The 25,328-nt window shown below is 53.6% G+C and overlaps 1 protein-coding gene across 3 annotated transcripts in view; it reads right to left on the bottom strand.

The window, feature by feature from the left end:
• The window catches only part of BRD4 (bromodomain containing 4), a 56,860-nt gene that overhangs the window by 753 nt on the left and 30,779 nt on the right, over nucleotides 1–25,328 (bottom strand). Inside the window, exons 9-21 of one of the 3 annotated variants that reach the window (XM_090128762.1) lie at nucleotides 24,010–24,138; nucleotides 20,791–21,000; nucleotides 19,145–19,344; nucleotides 17,783–18,084; nucleotides 16,923–17,033; nucleotides 10,394–10,446; nucleotides 9,828–10,203; nucleotides 7,438–7,974; nucleotides 3,789–3,901; nucleotides 3,479–3,638; nucleotides 3,270–3,400; nucleotides 1,708–1,919; nucleotides 1,333–1,615 (exon numbers count right to left, since the gene is read on the bottom strand). In XM_090128762.1, coding sequence (XP_089984888.1) covers nucleotides 1,333–1,615; nucleotides 1,708–1,919; nucleotides 3,270–3,400; nucleotides 3,479–3,638; nucleotides 3,789–3,901; nucleotides 7,438–7,974; nucleotides 9,828–10,203; nucleotides 10,394–10,446; nucleotides 16,923–17,033; nucleotides 17,783–18,084; nucleotides 19,145–19,344; nucleotides 20,791–21,000; nucleotides 24,010–24,138 — 2,817 coding nt within the window. The remainder of the gene's footprint in view (nucleotides 1–1,332; nucleotides 1,616–1,707; nucleotides 1,920–3,269; nucleotides 3,401–3,478; nucleotides 3,639–3,788; nucleotides 3,902–7,437; nucleotides 7,975–9,827; nucleotides 10,204–10,393; nucleotides 10,447–16,922; nucleotides 17,034–17,782; nucleotides 18,085–19,144; nucleotides 19,345–20,790; nucleotides 21,001–24,009; nucleotides 24,139–25,328) is intronic. The other 2 variants (XM_090128763.1, XM_090128764.1) reach the window with 2 other exon arrangements.

Raw genomic sequence — 25,328 nt, 5'->3', positions numbered from 1 at the left:
CACTGGGGGTCTCAGGGTGGCAGTGGGGCTCTCAAGGTGGCTCTGGGGGGTGTCAAGGTGGCACTGGGGGTGTCGAGGTGGCACTGGGGGTCTCAGGGTGGCAATGGGGTGTTAAGATGGGCACCCAGGTGGCACTGGGGGTCTCAAGGTGGCAATGGGGGTCTCAAGGTGGCTCTGGGGTGTTAAGATGGGCACCCAGGTGGCTCTGGGGGTCTCAAGGTGGCACTGGGGGTCTCAGGGTGGCAGTGGGGCTCTCAAGGTGGCACTGGGGGTCTCAAGGTGGCAATGGGGTGTTAAGATGGGCACCCAGGTGGCACTGGGGGTCTTAAGGTGGCTCTGGGGGTCTCAACTTGGCACTGGGGGTCTCAAGGTGGCTCTGGGGATCCCAAGGTGGCTCTGGGGTGTTAAGATGGGCACCAAGGTGGCACAGGGGGTGTCAAGGTGGCTCTGGGGGTGTCAAGGTGGAACTGGGGGTGTCAAGGTGGCAATGGGGGTCTCAAGGTGGATCTGGGGGGTCTCAAAGTGACACTGAGGGGTCTCAAGGTGGCACTGGGGGTCTCAAAGTGGCTCTGGTGAGACTCAAAGTGGCACTGGGGGTCTCAAGGTGGCACTGGGGGTCTCAAGGTCGCTCTGGGGTGTTAAGATGGGCACCCAGGTGGCACTGGGGAGACTCAAGGTGGTACTGGGGGGTCTCAAGGTGGCACTGGGGGTCCCAAGGTGGCTCTGAGGGTCCCAAGGTTGCAATGGGGGTCCCAAGGTGGCTCTGAGGGTCTCAAAGTGGCACTGGGGGTCTCAAGGTGGCTCTGGGGGTCTCAAGGTTGCAGTGGGGCTGTCATGGTGGCACTGGGGGTCTCAAGGTGGCACTGGGGGTCCCAAGGTGGCACTGGGGGTCCCAAAGTGGCTCTGGGGGTCTCAAGGTGGCACTGGGGGTCCCAAGGTGGCACTGGGGGTCTCAAGGTGGCAATGGGAGTCCCAAGGTGGCAATGGGGGTCCCAAGGTGGCACTGGGGGTCCCAAAGTGGCTCTGGGGGTCTCAAGGTGGCACTGGGGGTCCCAAGGTGGCACTGGGGGTCTCAAGGTGGCAATGGGAGTCCCAAGGTGGCTCTGAGGGTCTCAAGGTTGCAATGGGGGTCCCAAGGTGGCACTGGGGGTCCCAAGGTGGCTCTGGGGGTCCCAAGGTGGCACCGGGGGTCTCAAGGTGGCTCTGGGGGTCCCAAGGTGGCAATGGGGCTGTCATGGTGGCTCTGGGGGTCTCAAGGTGGCACTGGGGGTCCCAAGGTTGCAATGGGGGTCTCAAGGTGGCACTGGGGGTCCCAAGGTGCCCCACGCTCACCGCCTCCCTGCGCCTCCTCTCCTGCTCCCTCTTGCGGGCCATCTCGCGCTGCTGATCCAGCATGGACTGCGAGGACTGCGGCTGTGAGCTCTGCGCCTGCGGGGCGGAGGTGGCTGCGGGCGGCACCTGCTGCTGCTGCTGCTGCTGCTGCTGCTGCTGCTGTTGTTGCTGCTGTTGTTGCTGCTGCTGCTGCTGCTGCTGCTGCTGCTGCTGCTCCTGGCGTCGCCGCACCTCCTCGTGCACCCGGCGCGCCTGCTCCATGGCGTCCTCGTCGTCACGGCTCCTGCAACGGCCCCACGTCACAGCTCTGCTCTTTGGGAAAGGCTGAGCGCCCCGCTGCCCCCACCCCGGGGTGGGGGGGGTTGGTGGGCTCACCTCATCCTTTCCTGCTCCCGTCTCAGCCGTTCCTTCTCCCTCTCCACCTGCTCCGCCTGAGCTTTCAGCGCCTTCTCCCGCTCCTCCTTCTCCCTCGCCGCCCGTTTGAACTGCTCGAAGCTGTCGCTGGAGGACTTGGCGGTGGAGGATGGGGTGGTGGGATGCTTCTGGACCAGGCTGGCCCACGAGCCCATGTTCTTGATTTTTAGGTCCTGAGGTAAGGAGGAAGGGGGATGGGGAGGGTTAGGGGGGACTCGGAGCGCGTGGCTGTCGGTCAACCCCGAAAATAAGAAGGGTCTCGTAAGGTTAAAGAGGGACCGGCTCCATTCCGATCGCCTCTGATGGGCAGATTGCCACTCTGACAGCCAGGGAATGATGGAACGGGGTGGGGTGGGGAGGGAGGGTCCTTAAAGGTCACTGAACTACAGAATGGGGTGGGTTGGGAGGGTCCTTAAAGATCACAGAACCACAAAGTGGGTTGGTGTTGGGTTGGGAGGGTCCTTAAAGATCACAGAACCACAAAGTGGGTTGGTGTTGGGTTGGGAGGGTCCTTAAAGATCACAGAACCACAAAGTGGGTTGGTGTTGGGTTGGGAAGGTCCTTAAAGATCGCAGAACCACAAAGTGGGTTGGTGTTGGGTTGGGAAGGTCCTTAAAGATCGCAGAACCACAAAGTGGGTTGGTGTTGGGTTGGGAGGGTCCTTAAAGATCATAGAAATACAGAATGGGTTCGGTTGGGAGGGTCATTAAAGATCACAGGACCATGAGATGAGTTGGGGTTGGGTTAGAAAGGTCCTTAAAGATCACAGAACCATGACATGGGTTGGGGTTGGGTTGTGAGGGTCCTTAAAGATCACAGAACCACAAAGTGAGTTGGTGCTGGGCTGAGAGGGTCCTTAAAGATCACAGAACCATGAGACGGATTGGGGCTGGGCTGAGAGGGTCCTTTAAGATCGCAGAACCATGAGATGGGTTGGGGTTGGGTTGTGAAGGTCCTTAAAGATCGCAGAACCATTAGATGGGTTGGGGTTGGGTTGGAAAGGTCCTTAAAGACCAAAGAACCACGGAACCATAAAATGGGTGGGGTTGGAAGCATCCTGAAGGTTCACAGAACCATGACATGGGTTTGGGTTGGTTGAGAGGATCCTTAAAGATCACAGAACCATGAGATGAGTTGGGGTTGGGTTGGGAGGGTCCTTAAAGATCGCAGAACCATGAGATGGGTTGGGGTTGGGTTGTAAAGGTCCTTAAAGATCACAGAACCATGAGATGAGTTGGGGTTGGGCTGAGAGGGTCCTTTAAGATCGCAGAACCATGAGATGGGTTGGGGTTGGGTTGTAAAGGTCCTTAAAGATCACAGAACCACGAGATGAGTTGGGGTTGGGTTGGAAAGGTCCTTAAAGATCACAGAATCATGACATGGGTTGGGGTTGGGTTGTGAAGGTCCTTAAAGATCACAGAACCACGAGATCACAGCACAGTTGGATTGAAAGGGAGCTCAGTCCTGGGCAGCTCCAGGGATGGGCATCGTTTTGGGGTTTTTCCCTCTGGGAAGGAACGCACCTTTTTAGGGGCGACGGGCGTTTTGGGTTCCTGCTTCTGCCTCTCCTTGTCCTGCACGCCCGGCGGCGGCGCGTTCTGCTCGGGGGGTCTGATGACGGGCCGCCCACCCTCCATGGGCTTCATCTCCGTTCCTGCAACGACAGCGGCGCCGTGAGCCGCCGTCCCACGCGGGTCCCCGCGCCCACCCGGGGCTGGGGGGCGGCACTCACTCTGCGGGATGTGGGCGGGGGGTTTGATGCTCTCGGGGTGTTTCGGGGGGTCCTGCCGCAAAGGGGGGCTGAAGGTTTCGTTCCGGATGACGGGAGAATGCATCTTCTCCTCCTTCACCACCATGGGCTGCGATTGCACGACGGAGGCGGATCGCATCTCCTGCCACGGAGCAGAGCGGGGATGGGGGAGGGGGGGTCAGGCACTGCGTGGCCCCCTCCGGCAGCGACCCCCAGCCCGGCCCCCAGCACGCCAACCTCGCTCCGTGGCACTGCGCCCTCGGCCGGGGGCACGGCGCCCGTTTTCCTTTACCTGCTTTTTTGGCTGGATGTTTTGTTGAGGTGGCGACTGGTGGACCAAGCCCTGGAACGGCGGCATCTGTGGGGAATGCATCATGAGAGGGGAAGGGGCTTCCCGCAAGTGACCTGCAACAGTTCGGCACCAGTCAGTCAATGCTGTTCGGCGACGCCGCGTCGCGACACGCACCGCCCTATCGCGACACACAGCGCCCTATCGCGACAGACGGCGCCTTATTGGGATACGCGCTGCCCCTTCACACCGCCCTGTCGCAACGCGCAGCGCCATATCGGGACACACACTGCCCTACTGCACTGCCCTATCGCGACACACACCGCTCTACCACAACACACACCGCCCTATCGCGACACACGGCACCCTACTGCGATAGACAGCGCCTTAGTGGGATATGCACTACCCTATCACACCACCCTATCATGACACATAGCACCCTATCGTGATAGACAGCACCCTATTGGGATACGCACTGCCCTATCACACCACCCTATCGCAACACATGGCACCGTACTGTGATAAGAAAGCACCTTATTGGGATATGCACTACCCTATCACAGCGCCCTATCACGACACACAGCACCATATCGCGACAGCACCCTATCGTGATAGACAGCGCCATATTGGGATACGCACTGCCCTATCACATCATCCTGTCACGACACACAGCACCATATCGGGACACACACTGCCCTACTGCACTGCCCTATCGCGACACACACCGCTCTACCACAACACACACCGCCCTATCGTGACACATAGCACCCTACTGCAATAGACAGCGCCTTAGTGGGATATGCACTGCCCTATCACACCACCCTGTCATGACACGCAGCACCATATCAGGACACACACTGCCCTATTGTGACATGCACTACCCTATCATTACACACAGTGCCCTATCATGACACACAGCACCATATCAGGACACACATTGCCCTATTGTGACATGCACTACCCTATCATGACACACAGTGCCCTATCATGACACACAGCACCATATCGGGACACACACTGCCCTACCGCAATACTCTATCATGACACACACCAGCCTATCACAACACACACCATCCTATCGCAACACACTGCCCTACTGCACCACGCTATAGCAACATGCACCACCCTATCACGACACACACTGCCCTATCACAACACACTGCACCATACTGGGACACACACTGCCCTACTGTGACACACACCACCCTACTGCAACACACACCACCCTTACACAACACACATCACCCTATCATGACATACAGCACCCTATCACAACACGCACTGACCTATCACAACACACACAGCATCCTATCGTGACACACTGTCCTATCACAACACACACTACACTATCGCAGCACACACCATCCTACTGTGACAAACACTGCCCTATCGTGACACACACTGCCCTAACTGCCCTACTGTGACATGCACCAACCTAACATAACACACAGCGCCCTACTGCGATACACAATACCCTATCGTGACACACAGCGCCCTATCATGACACAGTGCCCTATCGCGACAAACACTGCCTTGTCGCGACAACCTCTGCCCTATCATGACACACACGGCCCTATCGCGACACACGGTTGACCAACGTCACCCCTCTGCAGACACGCGGTGTCACACCACAAACCAACGCGGTGCTGCAAAACCGGGCGGCCCCACCACCAAAAACGCCCACAACCTCCATGAGAAAGCCCCAAATTCCCTCAGATTTGCCCCGAATTGAGTCCAGGAGGTGAACCTGGGGCTCAGTTTGCACCCATCTCTCCTTTATCCCTCGTGGGAGGTGGCCGCTCCCTTCGGGACGCATCCTGAGAAGCGCTCCGGGCAACAGGAGCCCCGAACTTGGCATCTACCGGTTGGTCCTTTTTGGGTCCCCAAACCCGAATCGGGTTGGCACATTTCGGCACATTTGGGATCCCATCCGCCCCCACGTGGGACGCGTGGAGGATCCCCTTCCTGGTCCCCATCCTTTGGGGAAGTGCCTGGCAAACAACACCCAAAGTGATGCTCACCCTGACCTCCTCTCTGAGCTGCCTGCACCAACAGCAGCACAAACAACACCCAAAGCGACGGCACCGAGCGCAGCGCTCAGCCCAACCCCTGCTGCAAAGCTTTGGGCAACGGCAGCACCAAGACCCCAAATTTGGGTCTTCTTCACGTGGTGAGGAGTGGGAGCTCCCCCCCAGGCCCGGCACCAACGGTGTCAAGACCCCACATTTGGGATCTCTGTAGTGTGATTGTGTCGGAGAGGAGTGGTAGCACCCCCCAAGTTGGTCAACACCCAATGGAGAGTGGCTGGTACCCAATACATGGCCAACACCCTACAGAGTGGCTGGTACCAACACATGTTGGCCAACACCCTACAGAGTGCCTGGTACCCTATAAATCACCAACACCCAATGGAGAGTGCCTGGGACCAACACACGTCGGCCAACACCCAGCAGAGAGTGTCCAGTTCCCAACACACGTTGGCCAACACCCAGCAAAGGGTGTCTGGTACCCAATAATACACCCTGACCAACACCCAGTGGAGAGTGCCTGGGACCCAATACATGGCCAACACCCAATGGAGAGTGGCTGGGACCAACACACGTTGGCCAACACCCTGCAGAGTGTCCAGTTCCCGACAGACGTTGGCCAACACGCAGCAAAGGGTGTCTGGTACCTGACACACGTTGGCCAACACCCAGCAGAGAGTGTCCAGTTCCTGACACACACTGGCCAACACCCAGCACAGGGTGTCTGGTACCCAACACACGTTGACCAACACCCAGTGGAGAGTGGCTGGTACCAACACACGTTGGCCAACACCCAGTGGAGAGTGGCTGGTACCAACACACGTTGGCCAACACCCAGCAAAGAGTGTCCAGTTCCCGACAGATGTTGGCCAACACCCAGCAAAGGGTGCCTGGTACCCAATACATCTTAACCAACACCCAACAGAGAGTGCCTGGGACCAACACACTGGTCAACACCCAATGGAGAGTGTCTGGTACCAACACATGTTGGCCAACACCCAGCAGAGAGTGCCTGGTACCCAATACATGGCCAACACCCAATGGAGAGTGCTTGGGACCAACACACGTTGGCCAACACCCAGCAGAGAGTGTCCAGCTCCCAATACATGTTGGCCAACACCCATCAGACAGTGTCAGGGACCCAACACACGTTGGTCAACACCCAGCAGAGGGTGTCCAGTACTCAACACATGTTGGTCAACACCCAATGGAGAGTGCCTGGGACCAACACACACTGGCCAACACCCAGCAAAGGGTGTCTGGTACCCAATACTCGTTGACCAAAGTCCAGTGGAGAGTGTCTGGTACCAACATATGTTGACCAACACCCAGCAGAGAGTGCCTGGTACCCAATACATGGCCAACACCCAATGGAGAGTGCCTGGGACCAACACACGTTGGCCAACACCTAGCAGAGAGTATCCGATACCAACACACGTTGGCCAACACTCAGAACAAGCCCAGAACCCAACGGAGAGTGCCCAGCACCCAACACAAGTTGGCCGAAAACCCCACGAGGTGCCCAAGACCCGCAGCAAAGCACCCTTGGAGGACGTGGAGACAACGCCGAGCCACCCCTGCGTCACCAAAGGGTGCAGGGTCTGCGGCCAACGGCTCCTGCTCACCGGTCGAGTAGGGATCAGGCTTATGGTGCCGTGGTGAGGGGTGATGCTGGATGACTTGCTGAGGTTTCGCCGGCTGCGGAGGCTGCGGCGGCGGCGGCTGCGGGGGTGGATGCTGCTGCGGAGGTGGCTGCGGTTGGGGGATGTGGGAAGGGAAGGGCATGGGTTGCATGTGCATGGGCCTCTGCTGGGGTTGGTGCTGCAGCTGCTGCACCGCGGGGTGCGCCGGAGGCTGCAGGGGAGGCTGGGGCTGCGACTGGACCTTCACTGAAGGGAGAAGAGGAGTCTGCGGCTGCACTTTCTGCAGCTGTTGAAGGTAGAGCTGCATCTGGCTGGTGCTCAGAGGCAGGCTGTGGTGAGGCGGGGGAGGCTCCTCGTCCTCCAGCAGGACTTGGGGAGGCTGGGGCAGAGGCGGCTGAGGGAGCATGGGCTGCTGGCTGATGGCTGGCGAGACGGCCGGCGGGCGCGGAGGCTTCGGGGGCAGAGCGGCGGCGCGGTTGCTGGGTCTCGAGGGCTGCTGAGGCAGAGCGTTGTGCAAAGCTGGGGAGAGACGGACAGGGAGCTCGTGAGAAAGGTGGAGAGAGACTTGTGGTACGGTTGGATGGTGGTAGGATGAGGGGGATCGGTTTTTAACTCAAATTCTTTACTCAGAGGGCAATAAGGTCCCGGCGCTGCTGCCCACAGCCGTGGGTGCCCCACATCTGGAGGTGCCCGAGGCTGTGGATGGGGCCCTGAACTGGTGGGGGGCACCCAGCCATGGCAGGGGTCAACCGGGGGGGGCTTTGGGTCCCTTCCAACCCAATCGTGCTGTGATCCCATCATTCTATGGTCTGTAAGGACCCTTCCAACCAAAGTCATACTATGATTCTATGGTTCTGTGACCTTTAAGGACTCTTTACAATCCAAACCCAAGTCATTCTATGGTTATCTGACCTTCAAGGACCCTTTGAACCCAACCCAATCCATTCCACGGCTCTGCGTTCACTAAAGACCCTTCTAACCCCATTATTGTATGGTTTTATGATCTTTAAGGTCCCTTCCAACCCAGACCAGTTTGTGATTCTACAACACTGCCTTCCAAGATGCTACCCAACACCACCAGCAGGACACCAACCCCACATCTGGCTCTGGCCTCATCCTCCCACCCTGGATTTGTGGCTGTGGATCCTCCAGCACCCATCACAAGGTGCCAGCACACAATGCAGGGCGTCCAGCACCAAATACGGAGGGTCCAACACCCAACCAAGCATCCAGAACCCAACGCAGAGCACCCAGTACCCAACACAAGTTGGCCAACACCCAACAACTTGTCCCAAACCCAACGCAAGGTGCCCAGCACCAAATATAGAGGGTCCAACACCCAACATGGTGCCCAGCACCCAGCCCAGGATATGCAGCACCCAAATGCAGAGCACCCAGCACTCAACGAAGCACTTAATGTAGAGCATCCAGGACCCAACACGGTGTGTTCAGCATCCAACAAGGAGCACGCAGCACCCAACGAGGTGCCCAACACCCAGTGTAGAACATCCAGCACCCAACGTAGAAGGTCCAGCATTCAACAAACTACCCAGCACTCAAAACAGAGCGTCCAGGACCCAATGTAGGGAATCCAGAACTCAATGTGGCACATCCAGCACCCAAAGCAGACCCCCAGCACCCCATGTAGGGCATCCAGTAATCAACATGGCACATCCAGCACCCAAGGCAATGCCCCCAGCACCCAAGGCAGCGCCACCAGAACCCAATGTAGGGTATCCAGAACTCAATGCAGGGTATCCAGAACTCAACGTGGCACATCCAGCACCCTAAGCAGACCCCCACCACCCCATGTAGGGCATCCAGAACTCAACGTGGCACATCCAGCACCCTAAGCAGAGCCCAAGAACCCAATGTAGGGTATCCAGAACTCAATGTAAGGTATCCAGAACTCAACGTGGCACATCCAGCACCCAAGGAAGTGCCACTAGAACCCAATGTAGGGCATCCAGTAGTCAAAGTGGCACATCCAGCACCCAAAGCAGACCCCCAGCACCCAATGTGGGGCATCAAGTAATCAACGTGGCACATCCAGCACCCAAAGCAAAGCCCCCAGAACCCAATGTAGGGTATCTGAACTCAATGTAGGCTATCCAGAATTCAACATGGCACATCCAGCACCCAAGGCAGTGCCCCCAGAACCCAATGTAGGCTATCCAGAACTCAACATGGCACATTCAGCACCCAAAGCAGAGCCCCCAGAACCCAACGTAAGGTATGCAGAACTCAACGTGGCACATTCATCACCCAAAGCACTGCCCCCAGAACCCAATGTAGGCTATCCAGAACTCAACGTGGCACATCCCCCCCCAGCACCCAAACCAGTTTGCCCCCAGCACCCACGCTGCGCTCACCTGGAGGCGAGACCACCGCATGTTGGTTCAGGTGGGGAGGAGTGCTGTGCTCGGGAGGTTGGGGAAGATGAGGCGGCATCTCGGGCTGAGGGAGATGCATGATGGGCTGAGTGAAATGCGGCATAGTGTCGAACATGTTCCCCGGGAGAGGGTGCTCCATGACGGGGACCTGTGCAGGTACGAAGGGAGGCGGGGAGGACTTCATCGGCGGCGGCGCTTGCGGGGGGACGGGAGGTGGGGGTGGTGGCTGAGGCTGCAGTTGCTGCGGCTGCAGTTGCTGCGGCGGCGGCGGCGGGGGCTGCTGAGGGGGCTGGGGAGGCGGAGGCGGCTGCTGCTGCTGCTGCTGCTGCACCGCTTGGTGGTGGTGATGGTGATGCTAAAAGGGAGAAACGTGGTGAGATGTTCCAAGTCGTGGCTTGGGTTTGGTTGGAAGCAGGATGGCTTCCGAGCAGAGCAATGGGCTCTGTTGGTGGAGGGAGGGAGGGTGGGAGCCAGCCGGGTTTCAGACCCCCACCGTCCCCCCCCACCCTGGGCTCTGAACCAGGGAGGGATGCTCCGTGTCCTACCTTCTTTTGCTCTCGCCCAGAGTGCCCTTTCTTCTTCAGTTTTGGTGCCATTTCTGCAAAGAGAAGGACAGCACAAGTTAACACCCGGGTGGTGCTGCTCTCTGCATCCCCCTCCCCCCCAAGAAAAGACAGCAGTGCTTTGCTATGACAGTTTAACGGTTGGAACAGATTATCTCAGAGGTCTTTTCCAACCTTAACGATTCCACGAGGAAGGCAAAGTCCATCTAACACCTAACTGGCTTTTCCCCAGCTCCACAGCCAAGACTGGGGCGCCCAGCATGGTGCTGCAGGCCCCACACGTTAACACTGAGCTGCAATCTCCTTCCAGCCACATCTCTGCTGCTCTGGTGTTGGGAAAGCAACGGAGCTGTGCTTGACCAAACTCAGCTATTCCAGGAATGCAGCCTCGCAGGGAGGCAGAGATAAGGGGAGAAAGGCAGGAAGCACAAGAGGAAAAAAGAGAGCAATGGAGCTCAGCACACAGCAATGCTGGCTCCAACACGGAGCGTTTGGGGCCGGCTGTGTGAGTGGACAAAGCCTGATCTCTCACTCCTCCTCCTTCACTCAGGGGTATTTTTAAAGCAACAACTGGATGAAGTTTGTGTACACAGCTCAGCCTTTCTCAGGATTTCCTCCGCCAACCCACGCCAAGAAAAGAAACACAGAAATACATTTCTCTGATTCTGGGTTATCCAGCCAAAAATTCCTCGGTGGCGAATTCCACCCCGGCTGCACTCAGCTCCTTGGCCTTATGTGGTGTTATTTCATCCATCCTTGGCACGGAGCGGGATTTCATCCCAAGCTTTGGCAAAGTCAGCTTTTCCCATCTGTGAGCAGATGACTACAAGGTGGGAATTAGAGTTTTTTGGGCAAAAATAGGAGCTGGAGCACAATGCTCACTGGCCAACCCGAGGTCCCGTCCTGCAGCATCCCAAAGAGCAGTCTGGAACACAAGAATGTTTTGATTGAGGTGCACCCATGTGGCAAAGCTCCACGACTGAGTGCTCACAATGTGAGATGGGTTCTGCTCCTACAGCTCAGCACTGGGAGATTTCGTCCTCCCAAAGCAAAACCACTGGGAAGAATTCAGGCACTGATGGCTGTGGAGGCAGAGAAAAGGAAGACGGGCTAAGAAATGTGATGCTTCTTTGGGTGGTCCACTTACCTATGGCTGCAAGGATGTGGGCTGAAGACCTGGCAGGCTGCAATATGAGGGAAGGACTACAAAGAGCCCTCTTTCAGTCTTACTAGGGGTAAAAACCATTGCAGGAAGGGAAAGGAATCAAAATTGCAGACTGTGAGGATTGGGGAAGAGATGAGAAAAGCTTTGGGCTGAGTGGAATTAAGACGCAACCTCAAATGAGATGGGCTAGGATCAGGAAGGACAAGTGTCAGTGCCAGTGATGAGGCTGAAAAAGCCACGTGAGCGTTGTAACAGAGCAGTCTTCTCTGTGATTTGGGTTGGAGACGCCAACATTGGGTTGGTGATGCCCAATGTTGGGTTGAAGATCCCCAATGTTGGGTTGAAGATCCTAAATGTTGGGCTGGCAATGGCCAAAGTTGGGCTGGAGATGCCCAACATTGGGTTGGAGATGCCCAACTTTGGGTTGAAGATGCCTAACTTTGGGTTGAAGATCCTCAATGTTGGGCTGGCAATGGCCAAAGTTGGGCTGGAGATGCCCAATGTTGGATTGGAGATCCCCAATGTTGGGTTGGAGATGCCCAACTTTGGGTTGAAGATCCTCGATGTTGGGCTGGCAATGGCCAAAGTTGGGCTGGAGATGCCCAATGTTAGGTTGGTTATGCCAATGCTGGGTTGAAGATCCCCAATGTTGGGTTGGAGGTGGCCAACGTTGGGTTGGTGATGCCAACCAAGGAGCTTCAAGGCCCAAAGATGAGGAAGGGGGACCACAACAGCCATCCATGGCTTAGAGCAAGTAACTGCCAAGAACGGGGTGGGATCAACCGCTGTGAACCCGAAGTTTTTCCTCACTGCTTCTTTAGCAGATGCCTGCATTCTTCCCTGCTGCCCACGGACATCTTGGGGGGGAGTTTTGGTGTGCACGGTGTACATCACATTCCTGGGGTACCTCACATTCCTGGTGCTGTGTTGGAGGTGACAATTCAGGCTGGGATGGTGCTCTGCCAGGCACAATGCTCTCCATGATCACATTCCAGAGATGCCAAACCCTGCTGTAGCCAAGCACTCCCTACCAGCCAGGTGTGATGTGTTGGAGGACAAAGAAATCGGGTTTTATACCTCAAAAAAACTCTATTTGAACAGTTGGGAACCAGCAAACCAGAACAACCGCAGCGTGAAATCAACGAACAAAGAAAGGAATGAAGGTTCTGTGATGGCATCTCAACACATTTGGCCAAGAAGGACCACGCTGGGACACAAATGCTGTCCCCAAATGCTCTCCTCCCTAAGTCCTCCTCTGCTCCCACCCATAGCACAGAGCAACGTATCCTTCTCCAGCACCAATGCTTAAATCAGGGGTTAAAACTACAATTCCAGGATGATACAAACATTCCGTAGCAAGCCAAACACTTTATTGAGTTTATTATTTAAAAACAAACAAAAAGAAAGATAAAAAGCTATACATATCCCCCTCCCTCCCCCCCCATTTGTTGTGGAAAGGAGCTTGCGGTTACATGACTGTTAAAAAGCATGCAGACAAAATGTGAAAACAAACAGATTTGTACCAACCACTAACTGGGAGAAATCTGAGTAAAAACGGTACAAAAAAAAAAAAAAAAAGAGTCCATTCCTGGTCAAATTCGTTCCAACTTTCAAACAGGTCACATTGGTGCCACTGGAGGAAGCTAGAATTACAAGTCTGCCAGAGAAGCGTGCAGTGATGCATCCCAACCTCAGCACAATCAGCACAATCCCACCCGCCCTGCGCTCACAGATTGGGGGAACTCGTTCACAAATGGCTCCAGGAGAGCAGAACTGGGAAAACAACAGCACAACAAACAGCTTTTTATCAATATCCCATCGCTTATGAAGATAATTTCCCTGGGTATAAAAGCAAACATCGGCTGTGGGATGGGAAGGGGAGCTTTGGGTGGGTGACAGCACCCAAACTGATGGGCGTTATTCACCTGTGCCCCCTTTTCTGCCCCCAAATGGGGCTCAGTTTGTGCTTACCCCAACCCACAGTGCTCCCCATGGCTGCTTGAATCCATTTTAACCCCTCAGAGCCTTCAGAGAAGCGCCTGGAATGGGCAGAATAGCCATGGGGAGACCTGGAGGGATTTGGGGCCAGGGGAGAGTGGGATATGAGCACTGGGAAACAGGGCTGAAATGTGCCCCAAAGCTTCAGCACAGCAAACACAGCGTGGAAATGGTACAAAAACGAGCGACTGGAGGGAGAAACTTAACTCATGAAGGGGAAAAAACCCCACAAACTCCTCCCTGAGACAAAAAGGAAAGCTGAGCTGTGAGCAGAAGAATCTGCGTGGGCTCCCCGACACCAAGCAGCACAAATGGACGGCAGCAAGCAGAGAGCACAGAGCATCCCAGCACTGAACCCAGGGCACCCAGCTGCCCCTTCTATGGCCAGAGAGCACAACTCCAAGCACAGCTCTGCGTTAACGACCCCAGCACCGGTGATCTGACCCAGCACAGCAGCTCTGCCTTGGGTTCCTCCCTAATAAAACCAAATGCAAACTCTCAAACTGCTCCAGCTGAGCCCTTTGGTTTGGATGGCGTTCAGAACACACGCCCCAAACTGTGGGGGATTCCAAAAAATAAAGCCAGATCTGAAAGCCCAGCTGTGTGTGCCAACAGCTCGGGGCCATTTGCATGCAGCCAGGTGTTAATTACAACCCGTTTGACCGGAATAACCCTCTGGTTCTGCAGCACTGGTTTCGCAGAGCTGAAGGCAAAGCTCGGATTTGGGGTTGGTTTTTTTTTTTTAAGGGGGGGGGACATTGTTTGAAGCCTTCCCAGCACCACCACAGGGGTTTGCAGGGAAAGAAGGCATTGCCAGAATTCAGAACAACACTCCCAACTGCAAACAGTTCTTTGCAAAGAAAGAAAAATGCGTGAGAAACAACTGGGGTTGCAAAATGCAACAGGAGAGCGCTGGCAGTGAACCCATCAGCAGCTCCCAAATCACTGCAACGGCAATTAATTGCAATTAATTATAGTTTACGGTCTCATGGTGTTCAGGGATGCAGTGTTGCTCGCATGCTCTGGCATCGACTGCTCTGCTGCTTTTAGCACAGTGACAACAACGTCACCACCCAGAGCTGATGGCACAGCCATGCAGCAATTAATCAGCGGGCAATTAATGAGTGGGAGTGAGCAGCTCCGTGAAAGGAGTTTTTCTCCTAAATCCAAAGGTTTGGGCTTTTTATCTGCAAGTTAATGCTCCCTCTTTCTCTGCTCCTATGTATTTAGGGCACTGTTGCCAAGTTTGGGTCAAAAAAAGGTGCATTTTTGGTACTATCAGCACTGGTTTGGTTACAGGGAGCAGCCCACAGAGGTGGGGTTGTGGGGTGCTGCTCTGCAAGCCAAGTATCTCAATTAGCCATTAATTAGGCTGGGGGAGCAGCACAGCCACGGGATGAGCCCCAGTTCCCACCAGGACGTTTCTGGGGCTCAGTGGGGCCCTACAAGCTGAAGGAATCAGGCCGTGGGGCTCAGGGGGGTGAGCCCTACAACCTGAGCCCCATTCACTCCGTGATCTGAAGCTCTTGGGAGCACAGAGCTGTGCTCTTCTGGTCCATTTGGGTCAACTTTTATTCCCCATTTCGTATGGAAAGGGGAAAACAACACCTTGGGTCAGGTGGCGACGGCCCCATTGGGACCTCTGCCTGAACCTCTGCAATTTCAGCAAAATCAAGAGTATAATATATATATATACATATATATGTATTTGCTTTTGTCCTATCTGTGACCTATGGTGGTTGTCCCACCGATGGATTTTAGCAAAATAAAGCCATTTTCTAACTTCTGTCCTCTCTGCCACACAACACCTGGACAATCACTGCATCTCTGATTGCAAAACCTTTACAGCTCCTTAAAAAAAAAAAAGCCAGATCCTATTAAAAATACATGAAAGCAGGGAAAAACATGCAACCTCCACGTTATGGTAAAGACAGCAGCTTTATTCCAGACACACAAACCCTTAAAAAATTGGAGCACTGAGGGGAAGCGCTGCCAACTTGTGTTGTTTCGGAGGAAAAAAGAGGAGAGGAGCCCTGAGGCAGCCGAGTTGTGGGATTCCTATGAAAAGAACTCAAGGTGAGAGGATTTCTGTTGGGTTTTGGGGCTCTTTAGAGGTTGCCTAGTAGACCTAAGCAGGGCCAGGTTGACCTGGGACCTACGTAGATCCAAGGAGACCTAAGCAAACTCAAGTAGACCTACAAATATCCAAGCAGGCCTACAGAGGTCCAAGTAGACCTAAGAAGACCTAAGCAGGCCCAAGTAGACCTACGTAGATCCATGAAGATCCAAGTAGACCCACACAGATCCAAGTAGATCAAAAAGACCAACGCAGACCCAAGCAGACCTACGTAGATCCAAGGAGACCTATGTTGATTCAAGGACACCTACGCAGACTCAAACAGATCCAAGCTGACCTAAGCAGACCCAAGTAGACCTAAGGAAACCTAAGCAGATCCAGGTAGACCTAAGCAGACCCAAGGAGACCTACAAAGATCCAAGGAGACCTACGTAGACCCAAATAGATCCAAGTAGATCTAAGCAGGACAAGGAGACCTACGTAGACCCAAGGAGACCTAAGCAGACCCAAACAGATCCAAGCAGACCTAAGCAGGCCCAAGTAGATCTATGTAAACCCAAGCACGTGCAAGCAGCTCCAGGCTCGTCTCCTGCTCTGCACACCGACCCTGTTCCTTCTGCTGATTTCTGTGCTGGGAAGAGCCCGATACCACCTCCAAGCTGGGTTAGTTGCCAGAGAAAACAGCTTTAGTCGACCACACAGAGCTTTGCTGATGCAAAACCGAGGAGGGAACGGCAGCAAGCGGTGCTACAGGAAAGCACAGCACTCCAGAAGGACGTGAGCAGCCTAAGCCCAGTCCAGGAGGCACAAAGGCAGAAGGGAGAGCAAGGCAGTGCTGCCCTGGAAGTGCAGCTCCGCTTTTTAGAAAAGGCTCTGCTACACAAACACAAGGTTCCTCCTCCGACACATCGCTCCTGGTGAGAACACAGCGAGCCTCCCGCGAGGACAACACAGCAGCTTCCTAAAAATACACATCTAGGTCCTCAGACAGACAAACGGCCACCCTGGCACGCACTGCAGCTCAGCTCCTGCACCCACAGCCAACATCAGCAAGTCAACGCTTATGACAATATCTTGCAGTGCTTGAGAACTGCCAGAGACAACATTGCTACTGCCAAGTTGGACACGGAGGGCAGCATGCAGCATCTACACTGTGTATATTGGTTTTAATTACAAAGACAAAAAATTAAAGACCAAGCCGGTAATGAAAACATATTTATTTATACAGAAAACAGGTATAGGACTGAGTCTTTAAATAAGCTGCATCTAACCTGTTTCTGAATCTTCACTGTCGGAGGAGCTGGACTCGCTGGTGCTCTCAGACTCTGAGGAGGAGAACCCCTTCATTTTAGAGGAACCAGCAATTACATCCACCTTTTCTGCTGCAAGAAGACAACAGTACAAAATGGTCAAAGGGACAGAAAGGAACCCAGAGTCTTCAAACCGTGCTCCTCTCTGCCACCCCAAGCCCAGCTGTGGGCTCTCAATGCTGAAAATGTAATTATTGGTGCTGCTCTGGCTTGCTGGCCCAAGGAAGAAGGACACGGGTGCCTTTTTTAAGAGCTTAAACTCCAATTAAAACGGCAGCCCAGGAGGTGCTCAGGGCTCTGCTGTACCCCCCGAGGATGCACTGAGCTGTAGCCAAACAACCTCAATGCTTTACTCAGAGCACAAAGCAAGCCTCAAATCTGGGCAGCTTCCCTTTCTACTCGGGTTTGCTAGGATTGGCCACAGAGAGAACCCCTCCAAATCCCACAGGGTTTCACTGAGTTAAAGAAGTGCTCCATGGTGAGTAGAAAGGGGCACATGAGGGCTGGAACAGGGCTCCTCCAGCCCTGCAGGTTGCAGAGAGGAGAAGCAGCAGTGGTTCTGTAGGACATCATACTGACCGAAACGCTGCTCTTAACCTCTCCTCTTCACACAGACATCTTTTGGAAGAAAATATTTACATTAGAGGGAGGCTGAGAACTGAAGGCCTTGAGTCAGAGCCACTAACAGACACTGCTGGGGCTTCATTCATTTTGCTGGAGGAGCAGCAGCTCCTCTCCTCACCAAATAACACAGTGAAAGCCCTAAAGGTGGGAATACACCACTGGAATGTGAGGGAAACTGCTGTGAGGATGAAAGGTACCTTGAGGTTTCCTCTTCTTCCTCAAACACGACGTTACGTATCTCTCCAGCTCCCGTAACGTGGAGGGTTTTAATGTCTCAAAGTCAATTTCAATCTCATCGGGATTGGAGTTTTTAAGTGAGGGTTCTCTCGACTGGATGATGTGAACAACTCGGCCCAGCTTTTCACCAGGGAGTTTGTTAATGTCCAGGCTCAGCTGCCTCTTCTCCTCATAGGACATTGGCTTACACTTCTCCTCCTCCTCAGACTCGTAGGCTGGAGGGGGCTTGCTGTTCTTCACCGTCACAGGCTCCTTCTTACTACTTAGGAACAATTATAACACGTTATTATGGAACACAACAAAAGGAGGAGACGTTGCAAAAAGCAGCTGCTCGCTTCTGATACGTGGCTGCACCTTTGCTACTGCATGGAACAGCAGCAGGCACTTAGGGAGAAGCAGCAGGGAGCTCTGCACACACCAACATCTGCTTTCATCCTCTTATTTCATAGCTACACCCGGGTATGGGGTGCCACAAGCTCTCAGAAATGAGCAGCTGCAGGTAGAGCTCTGTATGTCTACGCTTGGATGGATGAAAGCCCAAAGCAATGCTGCCCATCTCCCTGCAGGAAACGCAGGGGGCTGTGCTGCTTTGAGGCTCCAAGGCAGCACAATCTCCCCTTAGGCAGAAGCAAAACCCAACATATGTAGGGAAACATCCTCCCAAGCAGCAGCAGGAGCAAAGGACACCCTGTGATGTCTGCTGGGCACTTCAAAACTGGCCAAAGAGAAACAAGGAGGCAGGTCTGCAGCTGTGCCTGCAGATATTTGTCCCACAGAGCACACCCATGCAGTGCCCAGTGAAGGCAGGGCAGCAGCACTGAAGAAGGAAGGGAAGAGTCCCAGATGGATTATTTCCATGTAAGAGCTCACACCAGAGTACACCAAGTGATGCACTGAGGCCTGAGGACAGAGGCAAGCTCCAGCCCTCACTTGGCTTCGCACTGCTTGTTTTCCTCTCTCCTCCTTTCATCTCAATGTGCCAAACTCCTCCTTTTTGCCCCAGGTGAAGCACAACATCCCCTCCCAGCCTAAGCAGAAGGTACTCTCAGCTCCAGACCTCTCACTTCAAAACCCACAGCTCCAACTAAAGCAGGAGGGAGAGAACAGAGGGGATCAGGGTTCAATGCCCAACTCCCAGAGCTCTTCTCTCCATCCTTAGAATTAAAGCAGCCCCAGCTGAGGGGTGGCTGTGAGCACTGCTGAAGCTGTGGGTGCTGCTTTGCAAGATCCCCACATGTCACAAAGTTATCAGAAGGAGAAGAATCAGTGTCATGCACTGCAGTGCAGCAAAACACAACGACTGCACCACAAACAGGGCTGACCTGGAGGTACTGCTGTTGCTGTTACTTTTCTTGGCCTTCTTGGATGGCGGTTCCTTGGCTTTACTCTTCTTGCTGTCTTCCAGCTCTTCCTTCTTTTTGTGCTTCTCCTTCTTCTTCTCCTTCTTGTCCTTCTCTTTTTTCTTTGGTTTGTTCTGCTGGGGCTGGGACAGGGCTGCAAGCTGTTCATGCACTGCTTTAAGCTGAGAGGCAGACACACAGAGATCAAGATACTTTTGCCCAGCACCTCCTTCTCTTCCACATTCATTACCTCTTCGATGCTTTCCTCCCTCTTTCCATCCCACCCATCCCAAAAAGAACTGCTTATTTGCACCTTTCAGCCTTTCACTACTACGGGTTGGAGAGCACTTACAGCTCAGACTCACTGTTAGACCACGAGATGTTTACAACTGTGAGCTGAATGACAGAACCATGGGTCTGGGTTGGAAGGGTCCTAAAAGATCATAGAAGCGTGGAATGGGGTAGGTTGGAAGGGTCCTTAAAGATCAAAGAGCCATGGAGTCACAGCAGAGCTTGGGCTGGAAAAGACCTTGAAGATCACAGAACCATGGAATGGTTTGGGTTGGACGTGGCCTTCAAGATCACAAAATTGTGGATTCATAGAATGATTTCTGTTTGTAGGATCCTTAAATATCATGGAAGCAAAAAACGGTTTGAATTGAAAGGGACCTTAAAGGTCAGAGAACTACAGAATCCTAGCACAGGTTGCAAGGGTCCTTAAAGGTAACACAACCATACAATGTGTTGGGTTGGATGGGTCCTTAAAGGTCATAGAACCACAGAATGTGTAGGGTTGAATGGGTCCTTGAAGGTCACAGAACCATAGGATGTGTTGGGTTGAATGGGTCTGTAAAGGTCATAGAACCATAGAATGTGTACTATTGAATGGGTCCTTGAAGGTCATAGAACCATAGAATGTGTAGGATTGAATGGGTCCTTGAAGGTCATAGAACCATAGAATGTGTTGGACTGAATGGGTCCTTGAAGGTCATAGAACCATAGAATGTGTTGGGTTGAATGGGTCCTTGAAGGTCACAGAACCATAGAATGTGTTGGGTTGAATGGGTCCTTGAAGGTCACAGAACCATAGAATGTGTAGGATTGAATAGGTCCTTGAAGGTCATAGAACCACAGAATGTGTTGGATTGAATGGGTCCTTAAAGGTCATAGAACCACAGAATGTGTAGGGTCGAATGGGTCCCTGAAGGTCACAGAACCCCAAAACCACAGAAAGTTTGGGTTGGATGGGTCCTTAAAGACCACATAAGCACGGAATGGGTTAGGTTGGAAAGGTCCTTAAAGGTTACAGAACCCCAAAACCATTGGAAGTTTGGGTCAGATGGGTCCTTAAAGATCACAAAAGCATGAGATCACAGCACAACTGGGTTGGAAGGGAACCAAAGTCCCCCAGCCCCACCCCTGCCACGGCTGGGTGCCCCCCACCAGCTCAGGACCCCATCCACAGCCTCGGCCACCTCCAGGGATGGGGCACCACAGCTCTGGGCAGCAGCGCCGGGTCCTTATTGCCCTCTGAGTGAAGAAATCCCTCCTGATATCTGACAGAAATCAAGCAAACGAAGCCACGTGCCCGATACAAACGCCAAGAAGGACGGCCTGGGGAACCCTACCTGCTCCTGGAGCTCTGCTAAGCGCTGAGCTCTCTCCTCCTCGGAGTCGTCGGAGGAGCTGTCGCTGTCGGAGGAGCTGTCGCTGCTGCTGTCGCTGGACGAGGGGGGAACCACTTTGGTTGGAGGCGGAACCACCACCGGAGAGGAGGCCGGGATCACCGGTTCCTCCGGTTCATCCGGCATCTTAGCGAAGCGCATCTCGAACACATCCTGCAAAAAGATGGAAACTCGTGCAGGGGTTGGCGGAGGGCGCAACGGCACGGGCTGCCGTCAGCTCCGTCTGCCCCATCCAAGCACCCAACGCCTGCACGGTGCTGTCGGCTGCAGATCCTTTCCTTTACACCTTGGATCCGTTTGGGACTTTGGTTCGATCAAAGGGGGGATAATTTAGAGGTAAGGAAGGCAAGGAGCCATTGAAAAACTGCAGTGCTGGTGGTGAGGTGAGGGCAGCGGTTGGTAGGCTGTGCTTTTCCATCCCTACACAACAAGTGCCTTCCCACCACTCGGCGACACCAAACCTCCTTCTTCTCACCCCACTGACATGGAGGTCGCTGTTCTGCTGACAAACACCCATCTCTGTCCAAACCTCAGGGAGATAAGGCTGCCTGCGTCCCTTATCAGCACAGTGGGGATGAAGGCTGTGCTGTGCTCACAGCTCGTGGTATTTCAAGTGAAGCAACGTCCTCAGGTCCAGCACTGAGCCAGCAGCTCTGGGTCCCCCACAGGGAGTGTGAGCACCCCCAGATTTTGCTTTCCTTTGGCTCCCCAGGACAGGAACAAAGCAGCACCCCCAGATTTTGCTTTCCTTTTGCTCCCCAGGACAGGAACAAAGCAGCACCCCCAGATTTTGCTTTCCTTTTGCTCCCCAGGAAGGAACAAAGCAGCACCCCCAGATTTTGCTTTCCTTTTCTTCCCCAGGAAGGAACAAAGCAGCACCCCCAGATTTTGCTTTCCTTTTCTTCCCCAGGAAGGAACAAAGCAGCACCCCCAGATTCTGCTTTCCTTTTCTTCCCCAGGACAGGAACAAAGCAGCACCCCCAGATTTTGCTTTCCTTTTCTTCCCCAGGAAGGAACAAAGCAGCACCCCCAGATTTTGCTTTCCTTTTGTTCCCCAGGACAGAACAAGCACTGCGTGCAGGAAAAGCACCACTCTGGGCAGCTCCAAGAGACATGAAGATGTTCTCAACCCCATGTTCAAAGCTGTCACCAAGCTCCTTCAGGAGCCACAAGGAGGGATCCAGAAGGGATGCAGCTGAATTCTGCTGCTCAGCAGAGGGTGATGTTCAGACCCTGGTCACCACCCGTCCATTTGTGCAGCTCTGGTGCAGAACCCAGAGCACGACGGGTGTGCCCTGCTCCTACCACCCTACTGTGAATCTCAGCTCCAAAGTCCTTGCACAACAACCCAGAGAGAGATATTCTTCCACCAGCAGCATCCCTCTCCATGCAGCTCTCACCTTCAGCACCCCAAAAGCCCCCCAAAAATCGGGTCAGGCCCATCCTCAAGGTCACCATGGGGTCCTGTGGGGCTCCAGCACTTTGCTGAGCCACCTCTGAGCTTCCCCCATGCCTGAGCTGGGCTGCATTTCTCCACCTCTGCTCCGGAGCTGTCAGGCTGCTTCGCTGCTTCCATCTGCTGGCAGCATTGCCACCTTCTCTTCCAGGCTCCTGGCACAGGGACCGAAGGTTGGGAAGGGAAGGAGCCTGGACTGCTGGCTTTGCTCCCTCTGCCATGCGCTGACTCACTGCACTTAATGAGTGTTTATGAGCTAATTATTGTTTCCCACGAACCAGAAAATCCAGTGCTTGATTACCGCCAGCAGCCAACGCTGTGCAGACACCATCTTTACATCCTCTGGGTCAGAAATAAAACCTCCCCACATTTCTGTACCTGTGCAGCTTTTAGGTCAGCCCTTATGAAAGCAGAGTGGGATCCATTTGAGTGAAGTCCACTGCAACCAATTCAGAAGTTATGACAAAACCCCAACGCTGCAAAAATCCTCAGCACTGCACGTGCATTCACAGGGAACAGATGAAAGATAAACCCTAACGAAGAAGCAGATAACGAGCTAATTAAGGGATTCTTCCTGCCCTTGCTTGTACCAACACCAACCAGGTTAAGGCAATGTGTGGCACCGCTGTGAGCTGCTGAGAGCACCAAAATTCCTCCAAACTCACCTTCCAACAGCAAAGCAGCACCAGGTGGCACCTGGGCGTTATTTTGGGGGCTGATGCTGAGCCACTTTTTGGGACAGGTGAAAAATGGGGCTGTGTGTAAAGCAATGTGTGGTGATGGAACTCAGTAAGCCATGTGCAGACCTGAGCTCTCAGCCTGGCTCCAAACCTCAGCAGCGCCCTCTGTAAAGCTGCTCATATCTGTATCTCAACTTCAGATCAGAGTTTTTGTGTTTGGTTTCAGCTGGAATCACTTTTATGCACAGCCTCACATTGCAAGTGCTGCTGGAGCTTCATGAATGAGCAAAGCTTTCCCCACTGGATGCACTGAGAGAAGAGACATCTCAGGCTCTTGCAGAACGCTCCACAATAGCACTGGCAGTGGCTGTGAAGTTCTCCTCTGGACCAAGAGCAGCCAGAGGGTGAGCAGAGTGGTTTTTGGATGTCTACCTGCCATACAACGCAGCAGAGCAATAGGTAACATGCAGAATGCTGCCAATTTCACACCAAAAAGCTCTTGGATCACACACTCAGTGAGTGTTTATCTCCAATTAAACCAGCCCAAACCTGACTGCAGTTCTACAGAAGCATCACGAGGTGATTTCAGGGCCCTGAACTCTGGGGCTCAGAGGCAGGAGAGGCACAGAGCTCAGCACTGCTTGCCAGAAGAGCTCTGCTAAGAGCTGCACTCAACATCTGCATTTTTTTTGCAGCTGTATCGTGAATAACAGACAATTTTTGTGCTGCAGAAACCAGGAGAGAGCAGAAAATCGGGTCAGAATTAACAGAAATGGCAGCAATGAGAGGGTGGCACAAGCCCTGCGCTCTCTCCAGGTGTTGTGGGGAGGAAAGGGACTCTTAAAGCACTGCGTTTTCTTTCACTCCTTCACAATCAACACAAATCAATGAGAAAAAGATGCTATGAAACCAAACTGGGTTTTAGGTCATTTTCCTACCATTCTCCACTAATTTTGTGTCATTTCCAGATGATGCAGCGATCAGGCTGGATTAATTACAGCAGGGGAAGATAATTGAGCTCCCTACCTGCAGCTTCCGTGCCATGGCCACCACCTCGTGGTCAGCAGGGTTGTATTTGTAGCAGTTGGAAAACATCAGTCGCACATCAGCGGCGAATTCCTGAGCATCTCTGTACTCCCGGTTCTCCAGTTTGGACTGGAAAGGAGAGGAGGAAAAAAAAAGCTTTCTGCCATGAAGAGCACGAGGTTAAGAGTGCATTCAGCACATAAATACAGTCATGCCATGAAGGGTTCGGACCAACACAGCGTGGTGGCACCTGATGGGGGATTTGGAAGCCTTTAAGCCCTACTGAGTTTCTCCCTGGAACAAATTGCAGCAGGTTTGGAATAAATGGAGCAGACTGTGGGCATCTCTGTTGGTAATTTGGGGTGTGGAGGACCGTGTGATCCTCAGGGCACTTCTGGGACAAGGTGGGATTGCTCACTGAACCCCTGATGGGACTCGAGCTCAACAGACCCAATGTATTTCTTAGCAAAACCCATCGGGGTCTGCCCTGTGCAAGGAAGACTTATTTGTGCCACGGGACATTAAAACACAGAGTTTTAAAATGGGGGACATCAGGACAGCCCTTCACTTTGCAAAGGAGCCTTATCTGCCTCTGCAGCCCCACCAATAAAACAAAGGGGCAGAGAAATGGGTCAGATGGATCACAGTGCTGCAGAGGGATGAGCTGAACCCTGCACACAGACCCAGGGCACTGCAGTGAGGGGTGGGAGGGAGGATTGGTGCTTCTCCTTATAAACCCAACCCCAAACAGCACCAAAGGGGACTCAGCCTTGAGCCAAACTGCTCACAGAGCACACAGCCAAGAAGGGAAAGACTTCCAGACATCACTTTAATGCTTTGAGGGGGAGAACATGGATTGCTTTGCAGGTGTGGTTTTAGAATTGGTGACTGCAGCCCTTGGGCAGAGCAAAACACTTCTGCTTAACAGCAGGTGGACGTGGACACAGAACACCAGAAGCACAGGGCCTCATTTTAAGGGGAGGGTGAAAGTTTTAAGGGGAGGGTGAATGTTTTCAGTCTCATCCCCTCATTACTGTGATTGATGCTCTCTGAGGCCATCTCCTGGGCTCAGAACAGACAGAGTACATTTAGACAGTCGTGGAAATTGTCTATAGAAAACCCACAAGCGTTTCCTAAGAACCTTTCTGGAAGGATGAGGGGTTGTTGGTTTGTTTTGTTTCTTTTCTTTTGCTTCCAAATGTCAGCACAGCAACAACAGGCAAGTGAGAAACTGACTGTATGGGAACCCTGAGGTCAAAACCCTCCTGGCAGACAGCAAAAGGTGCTGGGAAAACGTCTCATTTTCTGTGCAATCCACA

The sequence above is a fragment of the Phasianus colchicus genome, chromosome 34 (assembly GCF_987193195.1).
Source record: "Phasianus colchicus chromosome 34, bPhaCol1.hap1.1, whole genome shotgun sequence".
Taxonomy (NCBI): Eukaryota; Metazoa; Chordata; class Aves; order Galliformes; family Phasianidae; genus Phasianus; species Phasianus colchicus.
The sequence above is the reverse complement of the archived record's forward strand: the minus strand, read 5'-3'. Positions and strand labels throughout refer to the sequence as shown.